This window comes from Ovis canadensis, chromosome 4 (assembly GCF_042477335.2).
Source record: "Ovis canadensis isolate MfBH-ARS-UI-01 breed Bighorn chromosome 4, ARS-UI_OviCan_v2, whole genome shotgun sequence".
Taxonomy (NCBI): Eukaryota; Metazoa; Chordata; class Mammalia; order Artiodactyla; family Bovidae; genus Ovis; species Ovis canadensis.
This window is the reverse complement of record NC_091248.1, coordinates 66477767-66500298: the sequence shown is the minus strand read 5'-3', so window position 1 is coordinate 66500298 and position 22532 is coordinate 66477767. Positions and strand designations below refer to the sequence as shown.

Below are 22532 nucleotides of genomic sequence, written 5' to 3'. Positions count from 1 at the left end.
AAGTAATGTCTCTGCTTTTGAATATGCTATCTAGGTTGGTCATAACTTTCCTTGCAAGGAGTAAACGTCTTTTAATTTCATGGCTGCAATCACCGTCTGCAGTGATTTTGGAGCCCCCCAAAATAAAATCTGACACTGCTTCCACTGTTTCCCCATCTACTTCCCATGAAGTGATGGGACTAGATGACATGATCATAGTTTTCTAAATCATATATATATGTAACCGAGTGAATTGCTTTCAAAGATGAGATCTCTTTTTGATACTTAGAGCAGTCATGTGAGGCCATTGGACCATGGGACTCAGAGGTGAGTGAATGCATTGGCTAAAGTCACACAACTAGAGAGGGAAAGGGCCAGAACCAGAGCTCTGTCTCGCTTCTGCTCCAGTGCACTCTCCCTTTTAGCTCAGGAAGCTGCTTCAGTGTTAGTGAAGCATTCAACAGACTGTACAGATTCCTATCAGCCAGATGTGGGACTGAATCTAATTCTAACTGTGACTTTTGGCAAGTTTGCTTGTCTAGAAATGGAGAATAATAATACTTCCTCCGTCACAGGGTGTTTATGAAGAGTATATCAGAGGTTCAGCAGAATGCCTGGCACGTGGTGTAGGCACTCAATACATGTTATTGTTATTTTTACTATTACATGATTTATTCCTTATTGAAGCTCTGCCTTGCCCTCTGGTCCAACTATAATTTTGTAGCCTTTAAAGCCTATATCCCCTAATCAGATGCCTTCATTTGGATCCTGAAAATCATTGTGTCCTTAACCTTCTTTCTTGTTGTTTTTCCATATCTCATGAATGTGAAGAGGAAGTCATATACATTGTGTCTTATCTTCAGGAAGCCCTAAAAGCTACTATACAATCCTTTCTTTCATTTCTTGCTGACCTCAGATTGCATGCCCTGCTGTAGATATTCTAAACTTTCTCCTACACCCTGAAGTCAGTCCCTGGTGACTCCTCTGTATCCTTCAGTTTCAGCAGATGATCATATACCCTAATTTATTTTTAGATATTGAGATCATATGCCCTAAACTCCTTAAATGTCCCTATATCTATATCTGACATCTCATCCTCTCCTGCTGTCTCAGAAAGAGAGTCTTCTCTTACATTTCAGGGCTCTTGGAAATGTCTCGTTTTGCTCCCTTGGAATGTTGATCAAGTACTTTTATCTCCTTCATTTGCCCTTTTTGTTTTCCCCACTTCTCTAGGTTCAACTACTTGTATTTCTGATTATGTCACATACTCTCTCTTGCCACTGTATCTTTGCGCAAATGGCTCTCCCACTAGAAATTCCCATTCCTCGTTGTCCTTCAAGACTCAACTCGAGCATCATTTCCAGTATGATTGTTTGCCCTTCTTACAGACTGCCATAGTTTGTGTCAACCCTGTGCCTCTGCACACAGGGTTGCAGTGTGCAGGTTGCAGTGTGCACTGTGCAGTGTGCAGTGTGCAGTGACTGTGTGGTTCCCAGGGAAGGCACCATGTTCTGTATTCCCAGCATCTACCACAGTGTCTGGCCTTTAGTAAATACCCAACAAATGTTAGAAGGAAAAGAGACCTACAAATAAGTGTGTGTCTTTCCTACACTCACTCATCCCTTCCTTTGTATTTTTGGGGCCACCATCTTCTGGCCCTTTTTATGTTGTGGGCTATAATACCTGTCATCTGGTCTTCTCGTTGCCAGGTTCTACCTGCTCTAAGTCACTTTGCCTCCAGACCAATCTTCCTCGAGTAAAACCTTGCTCATATGACTCTCTACCTCAGAATCCTTCAGTGACTTTCTATTATCTCCTAAATAATGCCTGTGAGGTGAAGGTGAAGTCGCTCAGTCGTGTCCGACTCTGCAGTCCCATGGACTGTAGCCTACCAGGCTCTTCCATCCATGGGATTTTCCAGGCAAGAATACTGGAGTGGGTTGCCATTTGTCAATTTGGTAGGATAAAATGATCTTTGATTTTGGAATCAATAAGATTTGAATTCAGGTTCTGGCTACTACACTTATCTGTTCTGTGACTTTGAACTTACTGTTTAATTTTTATTCACTCATTTATTCAACGTATATTTATTGAACACCTTCTTCATTTTAGGCTCTATATGAAGCCGATGAGATGGAGTGATGAGCCAAACAGGCATTGTCCTTTTCTTCTGGATCTCAAATGTACTGGACTTGTCCATATTTCTCATGATCATAGTAATCCCAAGTACAGGCCATACTTTCCTCTCTTGATGCTTTTAGCTTCTGGTTTTTGCTATTCAGAAAATCATAATAGCATGTACTATAGTAATTTGCATATGTGTATCATATCTCAGCTTCAGTGTAAGTTCACTGAAGGGTAAGTGCCATGTCCCATTTCCCAAGCTGCAAGCACAGAGCCATGCACAGTGAATTCTGTTGTGTCTCTGTGGACTTTGAGTTAGTCTTTGGCATAATTACAATGCCCAGTATGTTTTTAGAGACTCTTTTGTCCTGTCAGAATTACACATTCTTTAAAATGAAGGGGAAGTAGTAGCCATTTGGTTTCTGTTTCTTCTAAGGCCTCTCTTTTCCAAACCTGCCTGTAACTATTATAAGTAGAACTCACAATGTGCACCTTCAGTTTTTAAAACCTGGATAACAAGTCCACTCATGCTTCCTAGTAGAAATACTGTCCATGCACATAAAATGGCATGTTAAAATAACGTTCTTTCAACTAAATAGCTTTTGACTTTGTAATGAACAATATGTTGTTTTTCCCTGAGCAATAATTCCAGCACTTTAGTCTTAAAGATTATATTTTATACATTTTTAGCTTGCTGTTTTTACATTCCCAGTGATCTTACATTAAGTTAAGCATTTGTCTATCCAAAACAATAGGTTGATTATAGCCAAATTATAACCATACCTTTTCTCTGCACACAAAATCCTATAAACAGCATGTGATCATACTGCTTCTAGAATTTATGATTGTTTTCTTCCAAAAGGAAGCTAAATTTAGCTTAGTAATTCTACATGCTCCCAAGGAAACAATGCCTGCTGTGATTTGTAGAGTAAATGAATCTGAACCACAGTTCCTTTACTTGACTAACTGAGAAAGTTTAAATATCACCCTAGTCATTAACCACAGATATTAAACCACATGAAACAACCAGCAAGGAGTTAAGAAAGAAATGTGCTATTTTTCTGACTTCACTGCTGAATGAGTCTAACTTAATTGTTGTATCATTCTTAATACAGAACATTGTTTGCATCTTATAATGGTTCTCTAAAATTACTTGTTTGTGGCTTGAGTTCTAAAATTAAAACTATGTAAAGTCATGTCTAACTGCACAATGCATCTTTATGTGAAGCCAACTAGAGTTTTTTGTTTTCACTCAATGTAAAAATTCCAGTTAGGAAGATTTGTTTCTAATAGTCTAACTGGTATAGTTCTCTCAGATTCTTCTTCTTTGTTTCTAATGACAGCTAAACTGCTCTCGCCTTGAACGTCTTTTGGCAGATAAAATTCTCACCATGAAGGCCCCTGCTGTGCTCGCACCTGGCATTCTTGTGCTTCTGTTTACCTTCGTGCAGAAGAGCAATGGGGAGTGTAAAGAGGCACTAGTAAAGTCCAGGATGAATGTGAACATGCAATATCAGCTTCCTAACTTCACTGCAGAAACATCCATCCGGAATGTTGTTTTGCACAAACATCACATTTACCTCGGTGCCATTAACTACATTTACGTTTTAAATGACAAAGACCTTCAGAAGGTTGCTGAGTACAAGACTGGGCCTGTGCTGGAACACCCAGATTGTTTCCCATGTCAGGACTGCAGCCACAAAGCCAATTTATCAGGTGGTGTTTGGAAAGATAACATCAACATGGCTCTGCTTGTTGACACGTACTATGATGATCAACTCATTAGCTGTGGCAGTGTCCACAGAGGGACCTGCCAGCGACACGTCCTGCCACCCAACAATACTGCAGACATAGAGTCGGAAGTCCACTGCATGTATTCTCCTCAGGAAGACGAAGAGACCAACCAGTGTCCTGACTGTGTGGTGAGTGCCCTGGGAACCAAAGTCCTACTGTCTGAGAAGGAGCGATTCATCAACTTCTTCGTGGGCAATACCATAAATTCTTCTTACTTTCCAGATCATTCATTGCACTCGATATCGGTGAGAAGGCTAAAGGAAACGCAAGATGGTTTTAAGTTTTTGACAGACCAATCCTATATTGATGTTCTACCTGAGCTTCAAGATTCCTACCCCATTAAGTATGTCCACGCCTTTGAAAGCAACCATTTTATTTACTTTTTGACTGTCCAACGGGAAACTCTAGATGCTCAGACTTTTCACACAAGGATAATCAGGTTCTGTTCCGCAGACTCTGGATTGCATTCATACATGGAAATGCCTCTGGAGTGTATTCTGACAGAAAAGAGAAGAAAGAGATCCACAAAGCAGGAAGTGTTTAATATTCTCCAAGCTGCATATGTCAGTAAGCCTGGGGCTCAGCTTGCTAGGCAAATAGGTGCCAACCTGAATGATGACATTTTGTACGGGGTGTTTGCACAAAGCAAGCCAGATTCCTCAGAACCAATGAATCGCTCTGCTGTCTGTGCATTCCCTGTCAAATATGTCAATGAGTTCTTCAACAAGATCGTCAACAAAAACAATGTGAGATGTCTCCAGCACTTTTATGGCCCCAACCATGAACACTGCTTCAATAGGGTAAGTCACACAGCTTCCCTACTTGCAAATTATGCGGTACATGTCAGAATAGGTACCAGCCTAAAAGAGAATATCAAGGGCTTTTTGGTGCTTGGTAAATTGTATTTATCCAAATGTTTGGAAATTCTTTCCAAGAAAATTTAGAAATTGAATCTTCGTTTAAAGATAGAATCATAACTTGAGAAGAAGTTAATGTGATAGCTTAAAGAAAATATAAAATATTTTTACAATTTGGGTTTGCATGTTTGCCAACATTTTTCTGATTATTAACTTCACTTCTCACGTAAGCTTTAGTAGTTCTGGTCAGATGTACATAAAGTTAGCACAACAGCAGTTCTGTAAAGCACAATTATTGAAATGCCATGCAGCCTTTACAACATTTAGAACAAGATGCTTAATTGTAGGTGTTAAAGGCTTTTTTTTTTTTAATGAGGTCCCATTCGCTCACTGATGTATGAATTATCTATATTCTTGGCTCTACTTAAAGAAACAACTAAAAACAACCAAAAAACTCTTCTAGAATGTTGATATATTAAACATTATTAATTAGAAAACTATAGAGGAAATTTTCGCTCTCAGATTCCTCCTTTGGATCTTGGCTTCAATGCATGAAGTCCTACTTGAATCGGCATGTATCTACCAAGTTCTGATTTGGTGCTTTTCACCTGGTTGACATTTGATGTCTATAGATATAAATATTTTGATTGATGAATGTTTATGTAACATGAAATGGTATTTTCACAGGAACTGTTAGGGAAATTCTTTGTTGCTTTGATTTAAATATAGTAAAGGCTACCAGCTACACCCAGAGGATTTTTCCTGCTGGTCATCAGATCATTTAGCGCTAGCATCAAATTGAGAGGAAGAACACCAAATTGGGAGTCCACTGTGGCCTTGCGCTTTCTTGGTGGGGACCCAGATTTGAGCATTACAGAATTGCTATTGCCTCCTAATGTAAGGACCACTAGTGATCATAACTGGCTGAACAAATGGTATAGCTTTTCTAAAGACTCCTGACTTTGAAAATGTACATCTCCCTTACTCTAACAATTTTCAGTCTAAGTGGTAAAGGTTATAATTGCAAGCAGGAAGAACATTACACATGTCCTTGATAAAAGAAAGTATATAATTTGCAGATGGGTACCAAGGACATATGAATTCAGAAACGTTTGTTTTACTTTTGCTGAAATGTCTAGGATACTTCTCCAGATGGAAAATCTATGTAGTTTATTTATAAAGTTAGAAAAATGCTTCAGAGAAAATGAATCCATCTTTCAGTGAACTAAAGCCATAACTTACTTCCTTCCCTCTCCAAAGTCTATGAATATACATAATATACATACATATAAATTCCAACTAAGACTTATTTCTCCCTGAATACATTTTAATATGTGTTGCAAAATCTGTGAGAAGCAATGGGATTGCTCATGAGGCTACCCCTTTTCCTTACTAGAAAATGCAAAAGAATGAAAGGAAACAAAAAAACTTTCAGAAACCTGGGAATTAGGAAACAAAAGTGTAATATTAATAGCATTTCAGAGAAAACACTTTTCCTGCATCCAATAAATTGCTTCAGAAACACAAGTTTAGAAATGAGTCAATTGGAAATTCCTGCAGGGCCTCTAAAGTACATGACTTCGTTATTTAAATCTTGTTGTGTGAATTTGTTGAAAACTAAAGAGACTTTACCTTACAAGGATATATTGATATCTTATCTCTTTGCTTTATTTTGTACATTTCAAACCCCAGATATAAAAGTATTTATCAATTCTAGAAATTCTCAAAACACAGCTGAACTTTATCCTACCCCTTTGACATTTTTAGTGTTCCAAGAGGAACAAAAAGGCAGGATTACCCAATGAAATTCAGGTCAGTTTTATCACCCAGGAAAAATGCCCAAAATGCACCAACCACACCTGAAACTATTATCACTCCCATCGCAAAAATTCTTGTGGGAAACAAGATGAAACTTGCCAACATAGTCTTCTTACAAGGGAAGCCAACTTTAATACTAGCCAAATTCCATAAAGACAAATACCTTCAAATCTCTTCATTTATTTGCTTGTTTATCTTTTCTGGTTACTGAAGGTCAGAATTCTTCCAAGAGTGAAACTACCCACATTCTCAGTTTTCATATACCCGCCACAGAAAGACCTCAGGTTGTTCCAATAACCAGGATACAGACATTTCCCAGCTTCATCTTAAAATAAAGGCACCTAGAGCCATTACTCACACAAAACCAAATGATCTACAGGATCAAATTAGTTTGGAAAGACTCTAAGCAACACAACTACTCCATTTTGTCTTGGCAAATTTACTTGGCAGAGATATCAGGTGACCCAACAATTTCCTGGAACTGAGTTTTTATTTTGGCATAACATTTAGTAAATAGATACATATATTATAGTTTTGTTATTAACATGTCTAATCAATCAGATCTTTATAGAGGAACCATTGTGTGCTCTGTGGACAAAGAAAGCTGCAGTGCTAACTTTCCATAGAGGCTTCAGGAGCATGTTTGCAGCAGCAGGGGTTTTCTGGCCCTCCTTGAGCGTCCGCCCTGTACAAAATGTATCTCTATCACAGGATCAGACAGAGCACCAGGAAAGGGTCTTTTAGATTTTAAGGGTCCAGCAGTAGCATCAGACCTGACTTGCTTATTTTAGATCATGTATGATGTTGCTTTTTCCACTCTCATATTTTATAAAAGTATATGTGCAAACTTTCATATATATCTTCTCATATTAATGACATCACTAAAACCCTCTTTCGAGTTATCTGATAGTTTCCAGAGCAGGTCATCTTCTCCTCTTAGTTATTTATACTTCAAAACTCATTGATTCCCCATATGATGCTGTTTCTGGAAACTTATCCCACGCCACAGATATCCATTCATGTACTATTAGTGTTGACTATTAGTTGTTCTTTATCTTTATAGTGTAACCATTTTCTTTGTTGCTTTTGAAAGTGACTGCTAAAGGGTTTGTTCACAGTGATTTCTACCTTTTAGAAATATGAGATTCTACATCCACAAATAATTAAATCTTTGGTCTTAAAAGTCTTCACTGCCCTTTTTACGCATTCATCATTCAACCTCTGTAAGCATTCTAAATTAGTATTGATTGAAGTTGTTTTAGGTTAATGTGTGTTCCCTAAACAGTACATTGTTATTCAACATAAAATAACAGAAAATGCCACATAATCTGGAGACTTGGAAAATCCCCAAATTTGGGCATTAAAAAAACCTTCATGTTCTATTTTGTGATAAAGTATTAAAAATTCACTTTAAGCACATTTGTTGGATATCCAACAGTGTCATATAAGAGATTTAGTAACATGACAGTTATTCCAGGAAAAAAACTAGAATCAGTATACATTGGCCTAATTTCTTCCAAATAATCAATATTGAATAAAGGAATTTTTTGTCCTCAAATTACAGTATACTTACTAACAGAATTGGAATTATGCGTTTTGAAAGATTTTTAATCAAAGTTGAAATGAAAAAAAGGTCTTTGAAATATCTCTCACCTATCTAAAAAATAGTTATGACATTATACTTTCTCTTGCAATCCCAATATCAAAGTTTTATTTTACATATAAGTATTTGAAAGAACATAAATAGACTTGTAGCAAATATTTTAACCAATATCTTGGTCATCTTAATGACCAGTGATTGATCACTTAAAGGGGAAAAGCATGCAATTTGGTGTCAGAGTCACCTGGTTGGAAGCCCTGGTCTCCTATGTACCACCAGTGTAACTTCTTCCACATTACCTAATTCTTATAGCCTCAGTCTCCTCATTTGTAACATGCAGATAGCAATACCTACTTCTTACGCTTTCTGTAAAAACATGGGATAATAAATATAAAGTACCTGGCACATAAGATAATCATAAATTTAGCTAGTTGGGAGGGAGCACAGTCTCGTGCCCCATGATTTTCTATCTGCCTGTCCTGAGCTGCTGCTGCTGCTAAGTTGCTTCAGTTGTGTCCAACTCTGTGTGACCCCATAGACAGCAGCCCACGTGCAAGAACACTGGAGTGAGTTGCCATTTCCTTCTCCAATGGAAAGTGAAAAGTGAAAGTGAAGTTGCTCAGTCGTGTCCGACCCTCAGCGACCCCATGGACTGCAGCCCACCAGGCTCCTCCATCCATGGGATTTTCCAGGCAAGAGTACTAGAGTGGATTACCATTGCCTTCTCCAGTCTGTCCTGAGAGCATTATTTAAATCCAATGAACCCATTTTCCTCCATGCAGGACTATGGTGTGGACAAGTGCAACAATGTTTATAAGAGGCTCTAACTTTGTCCTTGGTACCTAATAAATAATAGCTCTCATTGTAAGGGGTATTTGTGTAAAGAAAGTCAAATTCAAATTACTGGATTGTTTTCTGGAAGAGGCACATTCTGGTTCTATTGCTCGCAGGGGTCTTTTACTTCCCTGACTGACTGTTAAGAGTGACCACCTCCATAATGTTTAATTTGTATAAGTCCTCCTGAATACTTAATAGTTTCAAAAGACAAAAAGGAGATATGAGAGTGGTGGTGGTTTGGAGGGTGACGAGAAGGACAACTGAATCAGAATTGTGCTCTATAGTCAATCTAGAAGGTATAAGGTGCTCCTTTCCCTGACTTTAATTCTAACTACCTATGGCACTATAAAATACAATGCTTATGTTATGCTTAAGTTATATATTGAAGAATTTGCAGATAATGAAGTTTTAGAAAAAGTCAACCTCAAGGTTTTTTGTACCAAGCTTCCTTGTTTTTAAACATCATTTATACTCAAAGAGTAGCCAACTGCTTCCCAAAATAAAGGAAACTTAAAGTAGTAATTTTCCATCTCCGTTTCAGAGTGCCAAAGTTAAAGGGTCACCACTCAGAGCCATCAAAGGAAGAAAGCAAAATGATTAGAACAGTTTTGAGTGAAAACAAAATCAAAACAAGATGCAAACAAGGGGTAATAGAAATAGGCATAAAAATAAACATACAGTGATGTTTCTTTATTACTATTATAAAGATGATAGATGAGTAAAATTGGGTTACATTTAAGTTGTAATGGAAGAAAATAATTGCAGCCTTCCATCAGGAAACCACAGGGACCATTATTGATCTGTCATCCTCAGGGCATGTCTCATAATATTTAATAAAATAAACAAAGATTTATAACTCTTTATAGGCCGTATATCTATAATCTCCCATACCACACCATTTGAACTGGAAATGTGGAGTCAGTGTTACAAGTAACATCCATATAATTATACTGGTTTGGCATGCTTATTTAAACAGTCTAGCACTCTCAAGAGAACACATTTCGTATTAGGGATGAAAAATGTGAAGTCAGATTTCAGGGTTTTTTTACTTCCTGTGCTTCAAAATGGGAGAATATTATCCTATATGAAAAATGCTATTGAGGATTCTTCATTCTAAACACACTAAACATGTTGGCCATATGCCAAACGTAATAGATTACCAAAGCAAAATCTTGCAAAAAAGAAAATCCTTCACATCTAAGGATTCAATCTACTTAAAAAAAAAATCAAAGTAGTAATTCATTAATTTTACACTCGATTCCTTTCCTTCTGTAAACTCTTCTCTATTGTCTCCCAGGCTCAGGGAGTTGCTGCTCCCTAACTTAGTTGAATTTTCCATGTTGTCTGTCTCATAAAATGTACTACATTGTATTATTTTATTAAGAGGAATTTAAAATTATTTTCTTTCCAGAATTTTGTAACGCTGTCTGAGATCACAGGGCACACCATTGGGGTATCAGAAAACATGTTACAGAGTGAGCCGTTAAAGATGTTTGCTTTTTTTCTCATCCTCCTGATAACCCTTCTTTAAACCATTTTGTAGTTTATTCACAGGTACACCCTAGGAAAGAATGAAAAAACAAAGACATGACGTTTGAAATAAGTTAAACAAAGAAACACAGTTAACGCTGAGATGATCACCAAAACTATAAATAGGTTTAACCTGTGAATTATATCAATTCAGAATGTGATTCATAATGTTTCCCACCTGTACACGGGTATTTATGCGTTAACTGTGCGACATGCGTTATAAATTAATTCTTCATTTTTCTCAATGTCCTTTGAAGCAAGTTGTGTGATCTTTTATTTAAGTAGTTGATTTCTACATGGAGATTCGCTTCGTTAAATTAATTGAGCAAACAATAAGGAGTTTGGGCAAAAAAATAAATCCTATGGTTTTTGAAAAGTTGAAGTGATAATAAAATTCTGAAGCTACAGCTCTGGTACATACATTATTGCCATACCACCACATGATTAGAGACTTCTGAAAGCATGTGAGACTTCACATTCTTATTACCTCCTTGAGTAATCATAGATTTTTTATTCCAAGTAATGTTATCAAATTTTGAATGTTACATTCTTCCTTCAGACTTCTATCTTATTGATGGCATTCCATCCTGCATTATTATCTCCTCTAATAAGAAAAATGAGGAGCTGTCAGAAATTGGATAGAAGACCCACCAGGAATTTCTGCCGTTGCTTATTCATAGATTGGCACAGATACTGAGTCAGTGGGCACCCAGAGTTCAGGATGACTCAGTGCCCAGATATGTGCTGTAAGTCACATCTCCAATGTCCAGAGGGGGCTGTAAAGGGCTCATTTATCAGGGAAATGAAACCAAGTGCTCAGCTACTCTTGATATCATTAAAACTCCTTTTATTTTTTAAAAAATATAATAGTGAATGTGCTAAATGATTCTAGGATCCTGGATACATTCCAGTCTGCTCATTATATATTTGTTCTCTAACTAAAATGGTTCATTTGCATATGAATAACTTGCTAAGTAAAAGCCTTGGAAAAGAGGCTTCCTGCACTTCACCCTAGACCTAGGCTAAGGTAGGGCAGATGAAGTGTGTATACTGCAAAAATATCTGATACTCTCTTGTTTCTCAACAAGAGAACAGAAAAATATATTATAAATGCATGCTAATATAGAATAAGGCTTGTTTTAACTATTCTTGATGTTCAGTAATGGAGGTGTTTTATGAACAGTATCTAACTATAAGACAAAAAAATAATTAAGACTAAAGTCTGACTTAAGTTGTTTGATTTGAATAAATCACCAAAATGTTCATCAATCAAAGAACATTAAAATGGTGATATTTCAAACGATGCTGTAGGTAAAGGTATGAATTGAGGTCAGTTTTGATTTGTAAAGCATTCTCTTCTAGAACTGATACTACAAAATTTAAAGTTGCTGAGTTTTCATCTCAAAATATATGGCTTTCTCATGATTTGCTAGAATTTGAATCATGTACCAGAAAATGTAAATCTGTATGATACTAAATTTTCTGATGACATTTTAAATTTAAAATCCATTTAACACTTGCCTCTAGCAACTAGTCTACAAACTAAACTATAGGTAAAATGCTACCCAAGGAAAAGGGAAAAATACAAAGATTAAATTGGTATGTTAGCTCTGAGTGAATCAATAGTATTTAAGTGCTAAAGCACTAAGCAGATTAAAAGCACTAATGCAGTGGCAGTCAATAGTAAAAATGAATATCTCTAAAAATTATCTTGGCAATAAAATGTGCAACATTTTCCATTTATTTTAAGCTAATTACATTACATGCTTGTTCGTTCATTTTATTAGTTTAAACCAAGTAGTAGAAGCCTAACCATTTCATTTAATGCATAAAACTGCCAAAAGCTTGTAATCTTTGTTTTCATCAAGAGACAGAGGAAAGGACTTATTCATACAACTAAGATTCAATTAAAAAATTCAACAGAAATTTACTGACTGTCTAACCCTGCTGCTGCTACTGCTAAGTCACTCCAGTTGTGTCCAACTCTGCAACCCCATAGACGGCAGCGCACCAGGCTCCGCCGTCCCTGGAATTCTCCAGGCAAGAACACTGGAGTGGGTTGCCATTTCCTGCTCCAATGGATTAAAGTGAAAAGTCAAAGTGAAGTCGCTCAGTCGTGCCCGACTCTTAGCGACCCCATGGACTACAGCCTACCAGGCTCCTTTGTCCATGGGATTTTCCAGGCAACAGTACTGAAGTGGGTTGCGATTCCCTTCTCTGACTGTCTAACCCTACTGGTCTTAAAATAATGAGTGATAGAGGCCTGGTTCTTGCCTTTATGAAGCAAACCTGCTGGGAGAGGAGATGACAATAAACAGTCATCAGTTCAGTTCAGTCGCTCAGTCATGTCCGACTCTTCGAGACCCCATGAATCGCAGCACGCCAGGCCTCCCTGTTCATCACCATCTCCCCGAGTTCACTCAGACTCACGTCCATCGAGTCCGTGATGCCATCCAGCCATCTAATCCTTGGTCGTCCCCTTCTCTTCCTACCCCCAATCCCTCCCAGCATCAGAGTCTTTTCCAATGAGTCAACTCTTCTCATGAGGTGGCCAAAGTACTGGAGATTCAGCTTTAGCATCATTCCTTCCAAAGAAATCCCAGGGCTGATCTCTTTCAGAATGGACTGGTTGGATCTCCTTGCAGTCCAAGAGACTCTCAAGAGTCTTCTCCAGTACCACAGTTCAAAAGCATCAATTCTTTGGCACTCAGCCTTCTTCGCAGTCCAACTCTCACATCCATACATGACCACAGGAAAAACCATAGCCTTGACTAGACGGACCTTAGTTGGCAAAGTAATGTCTCTGCTTTTGAATATGCTATCTAGGTTGGTCATAACTTTTCTTCCAAGGAATAAGCATCTTTTAATTTCATGGCTGCAGTCACCATCTGCAGTGATTCTGGAGCCCAAAAAAATAAAGTCTGACACTGTTTCCACTGTTTCCCCATCTATTTGCCATGAAGTGATGGGACCGGATGCCATGATCTTCGTTTTCTGAATGTTGAGCTTTAGGCCAACTTTTTCGCTCTCCTCTTTCACTTTCATCAAGAGGCTTTTTAGCTCCTCTTCACTTTCTGCCATAAGGGTGGTGTCATCCGCATATCTGAGGTTATCGATATTTCTCCTGGCAATCTTGATCCCAGCTTGTGTTTCTTCCAGTCCAGTGTTTCTCATGATGTACTCTGCATAGAAGTTAAATAAGCAGGGTGACAGTATACAGCCTTGACGTACTCCTTTTCCTATTTGGAACCAGTCTGTTGTTCCATGTCCATTTCTAACTGTTGCTTCCTGACCTGCATACAGATTTCTCAAGAGGCAGGTCAGGCGGTCTGGTATTCCCATCTCTTTCAGAATTTTCCACAGTTTATTGTGATCCACACAGTCAAAGGCTTTGGCATAGTCAAGAAAGCAGAAATAGATGTTTTTCTGGAACTCTCTTGCTTTTTCCATGATCCAGCGGATGTTGGCAATTTGATCTCTGGTTCCTCTGCCTTTTCTAAAACCAGCTTGAACATCAGGGAGTTCACGGTTCACATATTGCTGAAGCCTGGCTTGGAGAATTTTGAGCATTACTTTACTAGCATGTGAGATGAGTGCAACTGTGCGGTAGTTTGAGCATTCTTTGGCATTGCCTTTCTTTGGGATTGGCATGAAAACTGACCTTTTCCAGTCCTGTGGCCACTGCTGAGTTTTCTAAATTTGCTGGCATGTTGAGTGCAGCACTTTCATAGCATCATCTTTCAGGATTTGAATCAGCTCAATTGGAATTCCATCACCTCCACTAGCTTTGTTTGTAGTGATGCTTTCTAAGGCCCACTTGACTTCACATTCCAAGATGTCTGGTTCTAGATTAGTGATCACATCATCATGACTATCTGGATTGTGAAGATCTTTTTTGTACAGTTCTTCCATGTTATACCAGCAAACAAATACATCATGATGATTTATGAAATACAGGGTAAGGGAAACAAGCATCTGTGAATGAAAATAAAGAGGAAGATCTAAATTGGGTAGTACAGTCACAAAAGGCCACCTGGAAGAGGCGAAAGTTAACTTTTTCATGAACCTAAAAGTTAACTTACATCAAGCTCAAAATTTTAGAAAAAGCAATTATGTCTTTATTGCATGGTCAAGTACATAGCCAGTTTTTAACAAACTGATAGCCATTACCTATACCATAAGTTTATGGTCTTAACTACATGCTGTGGCTTTTTAAAATGGGTTCTGACGGTAAGTGCTTATTACTTTAAACGTAGAAAAATCTATCACAAGAAGTAAAACTGTGCTGGAGAATTTAACGTTTTAAACACTTTCTCTTTTTTAAAAAAAGTTGTCAGTGTTTCCAAACTTTGTCTTTTGTTTGGTTTCTAAGAAATTGTCACTTTTTGCCAAGTATTAATAATTCTTATTATGAAGAAGATAATGTATGGATTTCTAGAAGCTAAGGACATAATTTAGATAGCATTCATTTTCACTGCCTCTCTTAGCCTATCACTTCTTCTTTGAAAACAGAAATGTCTTATATCTGTCAAAGCTGTTTCTTTCTTCTCCCCCTCTTCTTTCTTCTGTGGCCAACACTTAGGACCCTACTCATCAGAAAAACCCATGTTTCTTAGGGACAGATGGGATTGTCTTGTTACCAGTAAGCCCTATGACAAAAAAAAGAGTCATATAATTATGAAAATACACAAAATAAGCTCTTTTGAGCCTGTCAAAGTTGTAAAGTTGATGGAATTGAAAGGAATGTGATGCTGAGCCTCATTGTCTTTCTGCATCTGTGGACCGTCCTCTACACAACTACATCCATTTTACACCATTTCCTTCTCATGAGAATAATGTGGCCTTGAGGGCCAAGAGAGAGACAAGTGTTCCCAAGGACTCATGAGATGTCGTGGGCACCTGCTGAGTGTACATGAGCATGTACATGGGCGTGTGCTGTAGTGCTAATGCATCTCTGGCTGCAGACACATATTGCCTTTTTCTTTCATGATAGTCATGTTTATCTGTATATATTTAATTCTGCAAATATCTAAATAAGTTTGCTTTAGGCACTTTGTCATGCTTTTTTGTACCTAAGGATGTGCTTTGCAGATCATAGACAATAGTGTTAATTTTGACAAAAAATTTGTCTTCCAAAAAATATGTATGTATATTTGCACAGTAAAGAGAGACCATCTGATTTGCTACAGTGTTTGGATAAAAGTCCTGATAAAATCAACAAATACATTTTTGTGACTGGATCACAAGAAGCATTGTTTTTGTCATCTCTGCAAGTCGCAAATACTTGCAATGCAGGTGAAAAAATTTCTATGAAGAGTAGAGAGAAATTCTCACTTTTGCACTGTTCATTTTGTTCGCATTTGTTTGGCCCTGAATGAAGTAGAGTTTGCCAAGGGAAAAGATGAGGGAATAGGAGGCATTTATTCTTTAGGGCTTATTCCTGTACCTACAAGTCAGAGAGGTCACTGGCTTGCCCCTTCCTGAAGGCTGTAATTACAGGCTGAGGACTGTTTATTTTCCAGTAAAGTGACCAGAATTTTGAATGTAAGAGATTGTTTATAAGAGTACCTTGTGAATATGGTTTATACAAAACCTCAGAAAAGATTAGGGATGCGAAATTATTTTTCTTCATGTTTTCACTAATCTGAGAAGGTCTAAGACACTGAAATATTCTACAGTGCAGTAACAGAGGTGAATGTGAGGTCAAGTTAGGTGATCCTGGTACTAAAGGAACTGAATTAAATTAATAAAGAAGAATTTATAATATAATATTCCTGATGATTCATCAAATATAAATTTATCTGTGGCTCCAACATCATGGTAAACAAGAATCAGTAAATATATTAGTAAGAATAATTGAGAAATATTTCTAATTTGAAAAAAACACCAGTTACGTTGGATTTATTTAGAGCTGATGTGGGGAAAAAATACACAGTGTTTTATACTCTCAACTAAACTCACTCTCATTTCAGAAGAGTCAGAGGAAAAGTATTAATTCCAAGTAGAAATGGACAAAGCACAAGATCAATTCTGTTACTGACCGACTAATAGGGATACTAGTCAGTGTTTGCAGAATGATGAATAGTATTTAAGTGGTGGTTTAACAATAGTAAGTACTACTTGAAATTAATATTGAAATGTCAAAGTTCAGGGTTTTGACATGTACAAAGTGGAAGGACTAAAATATGTGCCTGCTTTTAAAAATGATATGGTAAATTTTGACAGTTATGGTATCATCTAGATACTTTTTTAGAATCAAACAGTTATGAAAACATAAATAGCAGTTTCAGATTTTTAGGCAAACAGTGCTTTTTATGATCCTGGGTATGTGGTTTAGTGCTACAGTAATTGACTGCAGGCCTCCTGTCCTATGTCCATTTGTTTTTAGTGGATTCTACACAGGAAAGCATAGTTACTTCAGTGTTGAAAATTTGAAGTTCATCTTTTATGAGAGAGTTACAGATCCTGGGAAAATATACACCAGGACTTTATCATACCTAACAAAAGAAAATTGTATATTAAAAAAAAAACAACAACTCCAAATTATAGGATCTAGGGTAGCCATGGTGTGAGCTATGATATTGAGTATCTTATCACACTAGTGATAAAATAACAAGCCAGCTGAATGAAGATGAACTCATGAAAAAAGGATTATTAAAGATTTGAAAAGTAAACACCTAAATTTTCATAAGTAAATATTAATTTAGTATTTGTGTGAGCTTTGGATATTAAAGTTCTGCCTGTACTCTCTGGGCCCTTAAAGCCAGCTGTTAGGGCTCCTGGTGCCTTATTTAATACTCTATAAACTGGGTATTCAAGAACTGGTTAAGAAACAGTCAATTTTTCTATTTTCTCTGCCAATATGTAATAAAATCTCTGATCCAGTGAGTTACTGGACAATTATTTTAATAACAATGTTGACATAGCTTCATGTTACCTTTTTTTGCTACTAGCACAGCTTTCTAAATTCCAGGTGAATCACAAGTTTAACTGAACTATTGTTTGTTTAATGTTCTGTTTCCTTCTAACCTTATTCTCGTCTATCAACCTCAGCTCAGTCCCTGATGGCTCAGGAAACTCTCAGTTGGGATTAAGTAATAGTTTACACAGCCTCTCTCACTCATTAACCCATGTTGACATTCTCGTTCAGTGCACTAACCTTATTTAAGACCTTCTTAAGTACCATAAGCAGCTGCTGGTTTCAGTGCAACTAACAACACCTATTTAATCAAGAAATAATATTTCCAAAGAAATTATTTCACCTATCTAAACCGTCTTCATTAGCATGAGCTAATTAAGTCTGTTTCTTCTGCGCTTTCTCCAGAAGAAAACCTGGTCATAGTAAATATGAACTTTGAAAATCTTTACTTCTTCTCTCCTTCTGTGTATACCCCAAGCAGAAACAGAAAATTGTATACTGTCATTCTGTACAGGTTTTGTTTTTATTCATCTGTTGAAAATAATACCAATAAGATAAGACTAGATCTCCCTGGCTCCATCTTCGTCCCCAAGTAGTCTGAATGGTCCCAGACTGCTCCTGGAGTAAGTAATCTTTCTTGAAAGCCAACCCATGTATGTAACTGCATCCCTTAAAAGTAATTTGAGGGTTCCCCAATGGTTTCAGTGTGAAGTCCATACTCTCCAGTATGGTATTCAAGGGGTTTCTTACCTTGATCCTGGCTATTTCCTGGTCTTCCTTCACACTCAGTGGTGGTCTGGCAAATGTTTAACTCTGGGCCAGGCTTTCCCGGTGGCTCAGCAGTAAAGAATCACCTACAGTGCAAGAGACCCAGGTTCGATCCTTGGGTCAGAAAGATCCTCTGGAGAAGGGAATGCCTACCCACTCCAGTATTCTTGCCTGGAAAATTCCATGGACAGTGGAGCCTGGTGGGCTACAGTCCATGGAGTCTCAAAGAGTTGGACACAACTGAGCAACTAACACACCCACAGGCGGAGTAGAAGTCCCTGATTTGTGATCTTTTATCAAGTTGGGTTGTGTAAATACCTGCAGCAAGCCAATTTCAAGTCACTGAATAAAAATTAAGAAGAAATATTCACAATTGTTTCTGTAAGTTGGTACAAGATGCCTCAAGCATACCACTGCCACTCTGCCCTACTCTTAACTTTCTATTTTCTCTCATTCTTACATTTTCCTTTTTTCTACTCTTTTAGCAAATTTCAATTTTACATTACTGTGTTATCAACTGCATCCATGTTATGCATTAGATCCCAGACCTTATTTATCTTTTCACTGAAAGTTTGTATGCTTTTACCAAACTTTCTCTATTCCCCCACCACCCTAGGCTCTGGCAACCACTTTTCTATTCTCTGTTTCTATGAATACAACTTTTAAAAATAAAATTCCACATATAAATGATCCAATGAAATACTTGTTTTTCCTTGTCTGATTTATTCCATTTAGCATAGTACCCTCCAGGTTCATACATATTGTCACAAATGACAGGAATTCCTTCTTTTTTTTAGGATTGAATAATATTCCATTTGTGTGTGTGTGTGTATATACACACACACATCTTGTTCTATTCATCCATTGATGGCCATTTAGGTTGTTTCCATTTCTTGGCTTTTGTGACTTGTTCTGCAATGAACATGGAAGCACAAGTATCTCTTAGAGATAATGGTTTTGTTTCCTTTGGATATATACTCAAAAGTGGGCTCATGTGATAGTTCTGTTTTTAATTTCTTGAGGAACCTTCATACTGTTTACCATAGCAGTTTATATTTCCACCAAAGGTGTCCAAGAATCCCCTTTCCTTCACATTCTAATAAGTATTTGCTATCTCTTGTCTTTTTAATAATCGCCATCCTGATGTGTATGAGGTGATATCTCATTGTGGTTTTAATTTGCATTTCCCTGATGATTAATGGTATTGAGCAACTTTTCATGTGCCTGTTGGCCATTTATATTTTTTTTTTAATATCTATTCAGATTCTTTGCCTGTTTTTAAGTTATATTTTGTTTTGCTTTTGAGTTGTATGCATTTTTTGCATTATTAACCCCTTATTGGATATGTGTCAACTTATCATACTTGTAGTTTCCAGAATTCATCAGTCTCTCTCAGAACCCTGACTTAACTCATATTATTTCACCTACCTCAGTTTCCCTTTGACACTCATTTTGTCAGGTTAACATTTTCTCCCTGTGTTTTACAACTCTATTAAGGCATTTCCTTCCCTAGAAAACCTCCTCTAACTTTTCCCCAATCCCTCATTGCAGATAAGTTGCCTTTCCTGTATGCGCCAGTAGCACTCTTTGCTTATTTCTAGTATATCTTGAATCATATTTCATAGTAATATGTTCGCTGGTCCCTCATAGCCCCTTGAAGATATGGACTATAGCTTTTACCTCCATACCTTCAGTACTTACCAAAACAGCTTGAACAAAGTATATATTTATCAAAATAATAATTAGTTGTGACAAAACCTCATATTTCAAATAATGTAATGGAATGCTGATTAGCAAAAATAATCTTATCTGTAGATAAAACAGCTTTCTTTCTCTCCCCCAAATCCGTGAAAACTAATTGATAAAACTGGGAACTTTCCAAGAGTTAAAGAGCACTGAAGAAATTCTGGAAAGTTCCATTCACCATTACCTATGCCCTTTCCTTACACTCACACACACACACATACACACACACTCATATTCACATGCACACACCCTCCATCTACCAGTTTAAGATGAAGATGAATCAAAGAACAAAAGGAGAAAAATAAGAAAAGATGAAGATAAGGACGATGAATAGACAGAAATTCCAGAACTTTGTACTTAACCAAAATTGGGAAAACATAATTAAAGCCATTTAAAAATAAAAGAAAGACCGTGTAACCTCTGAGCTCCTTAAAGCTTTCTCAAGCCTATCAACAGAGCATCTCCTTTGTGTGGGTGACATGGTCTTTATGAGGGACCTTATTGCAAAGCCTTCTGGTGGTTATTGCTCAAGCAGTGGTACCAGTAGAAGCATCCTTCCATGAAGTTTGCTTTTGGACTTCATAGATTTTTCACCACTGATCACCAATCTGTGATTTCAAGTTGAAAGTACAGGCTAAGGAAAAGAAGTTTGAACATGAAAATCTTTTTCAGTACCTCCTTTACAATGGCCACAGGATTAGACTCCACAGTGGCACTCTTTCATAGGCACTTAAGTACATGCTTGGTGCAGAGAGAAACTTTCTTGAGTTTGGCCTTGATGTAGCTGCAGTCGTATTAGAAGAGAGTTTTGTGAGGATCTCAAGGACCTTGGCCAGTGAGAAAAGTGGCCCACAGATTTTAGGCAGGAACAAGTGGAAAAGAGGAGTGAAGAGCCTCACTGCACAGTGATAAGATAGAAATGAGTTATAAGAGGTAATGACAGAGACAGCAGGCTAGAATACAGTTCTGGGTTTAAACAACATTTGGGGGCATAATTGAAGGACTCTGGTTTCATCCATCTTTCACCTCTCCTGGCCCTCCTCGAAGACACTCATCAGCCTGTTTCTATTGAGCATGACACTGCTAGACACATAAACAGACCATGGCACTTTTATTCTTCAGGAGGAACTACTTCTGTTTTATTGGTTAATGCAGGGTAACTGCTGTTCTGTCTTTGAATATCTCTTATACTTCTCTGAGTAAGTATACATTGAATTTTTTCTGTTAATAAAAGCAGAAAACCTCTGTGCACTAAGCATTAAAATCTGCCTCCCTTGGAACAACTTTTTTTTATGAATCACTCTGTCACTCATGAAGGTGATAGAAAGGCACTATGAAGGCTACTAACCAAAACCACATGGATTTGATCTGTTTCAGATCTGAATCACCTTAGGAAATGATGATAAAGAAGCAAACATTTTAACATTCAAAATTCCAAAGCCCCTATCATTGTAAACTTGAATCATCTTTTGAATCCTGACAGTGTCTCAAGAGGAAAATAAATATGTATACTTATTTCATTTATTTATAAATGCATTTGTACACACACACATATATATATATATATAAATCCATATACACATACACATAAAATATATTCTGCTCCAAGTATTTCTCTCTTCCCTCTTCACTAATTCAACTTCTATCACGGCCAGGCTCTACTTTGGCCTCTGCCATGAGCTGTTTAAGCCCACTCTGATCTCATCCTTATCTAATCTTACAGCATTTACTACCTATACGAATGTTTTCAGAACTTAGCTATCAACAGTAATTTTTGTACCTTATATTATTAATTAGCTGTAATGTAAAGTACAAAAAAAATGTGCCTACCTCTTGTTTCCCTTCGTGTACACTGCCTTCAAGTGATATTGAGGGAACAGGCTGGACCTTGGAAACATTTGCTAGGGTTGTCAAACTGTGACCTGTTTTTTTTGCACCCAGCAAGTTAACAAAGGTTTTTACATTTTTAAAAGGTTAAAAAAAATAGACTAAACTAGAATATGCTACAGGGACTCAATGGCACTCAAAAGCCAAGATTTTTGCTCTCTGAAAAAAGAAAGTGTTAGTCGTGTCTAACTCTTTGTGACCCCATAGACCATAGCCCACCAGACTCCTCTGTCCATGGAATTCTCCAGGCAAGAATACTGAAGTGGTTAGCCATTCTCATCTCCAGGGGATCTTCCTAACCCAGGGATTGAACCCTGGTCTCTTGCACTGCAGGCAGATTCTTTAGTCTGAGCCACTAGGAAAGCCGCTTTTGCTCCCTTACCCTTTACATAAAACGGGTGCCAAGCCCCGCTTTAAGAATAATGAAAAATAATAGTGGATAGATAATAAGTCTTACCTTACTATATATAGATAATTCTACTAAATAGGTATGAGTGTTTCCATTTTACAAGCTTCTTAACCTAAATAATTAGAATTTTGAACTTCTTCTTCTAGGCACGATGAAGACTCAGTAGACCAACCAACAACAACAGTGATAATGACAACTATTTATGTTCTTAAGCACAAGAGCATAGACTTAGGCCTTCTTTGTTTGCTTTTATATCCTCCAATA

The 22532-nt window shown here is 37.3% G+C and overlaps 1 protein-coding gene and 1 long non-coding RNA gene across 5 annotated transcripts in view; one reads left to right on the top strand and one right to left on the bottom strand.

Moving 5' to 3' along the window:
• MET (MET proto-oncogene, receptor tyrosine kinase) overlaps window positions 1-22532 on the top strand; it is a 117117-nt gene that overhangs the window by 26482 nt on the left and 68103 nt on the right. For 3 of the 4 annotated variants that reach the window (XM_069587945.1, XM_069587942.1, XM_069587944.1), the window contains exon 2: window positions 3481-4697. In XM_069587945.1, the coding sequence (XP_069444046.1) occupies window positions 3495-4697 (1203 nt within the window). In that variant the 5' untranslated portion in view covers window positions 3481-3494. Of the gene's footprint in view, window positions 1-3446; window positions 4698-22532 lie in introns of all 4 variants that reach the window. The other variant, XM_069587943.1, reaches the window with a different exon arrangement.
• LOC138439323 (uncharacterized) lies at window positions 12263-21856 on the bottom strand. The gene is made up of 3 exons (XR_011256677.1): window positions 21803-21856; window positions 18209-18312; window positions 12263-14514 (listed from the first exon to the last, which is right to left on the bottom strand). It is a non-coding gene; the product is annotated as an uncharacterized lncRNA (long non-coding RNA).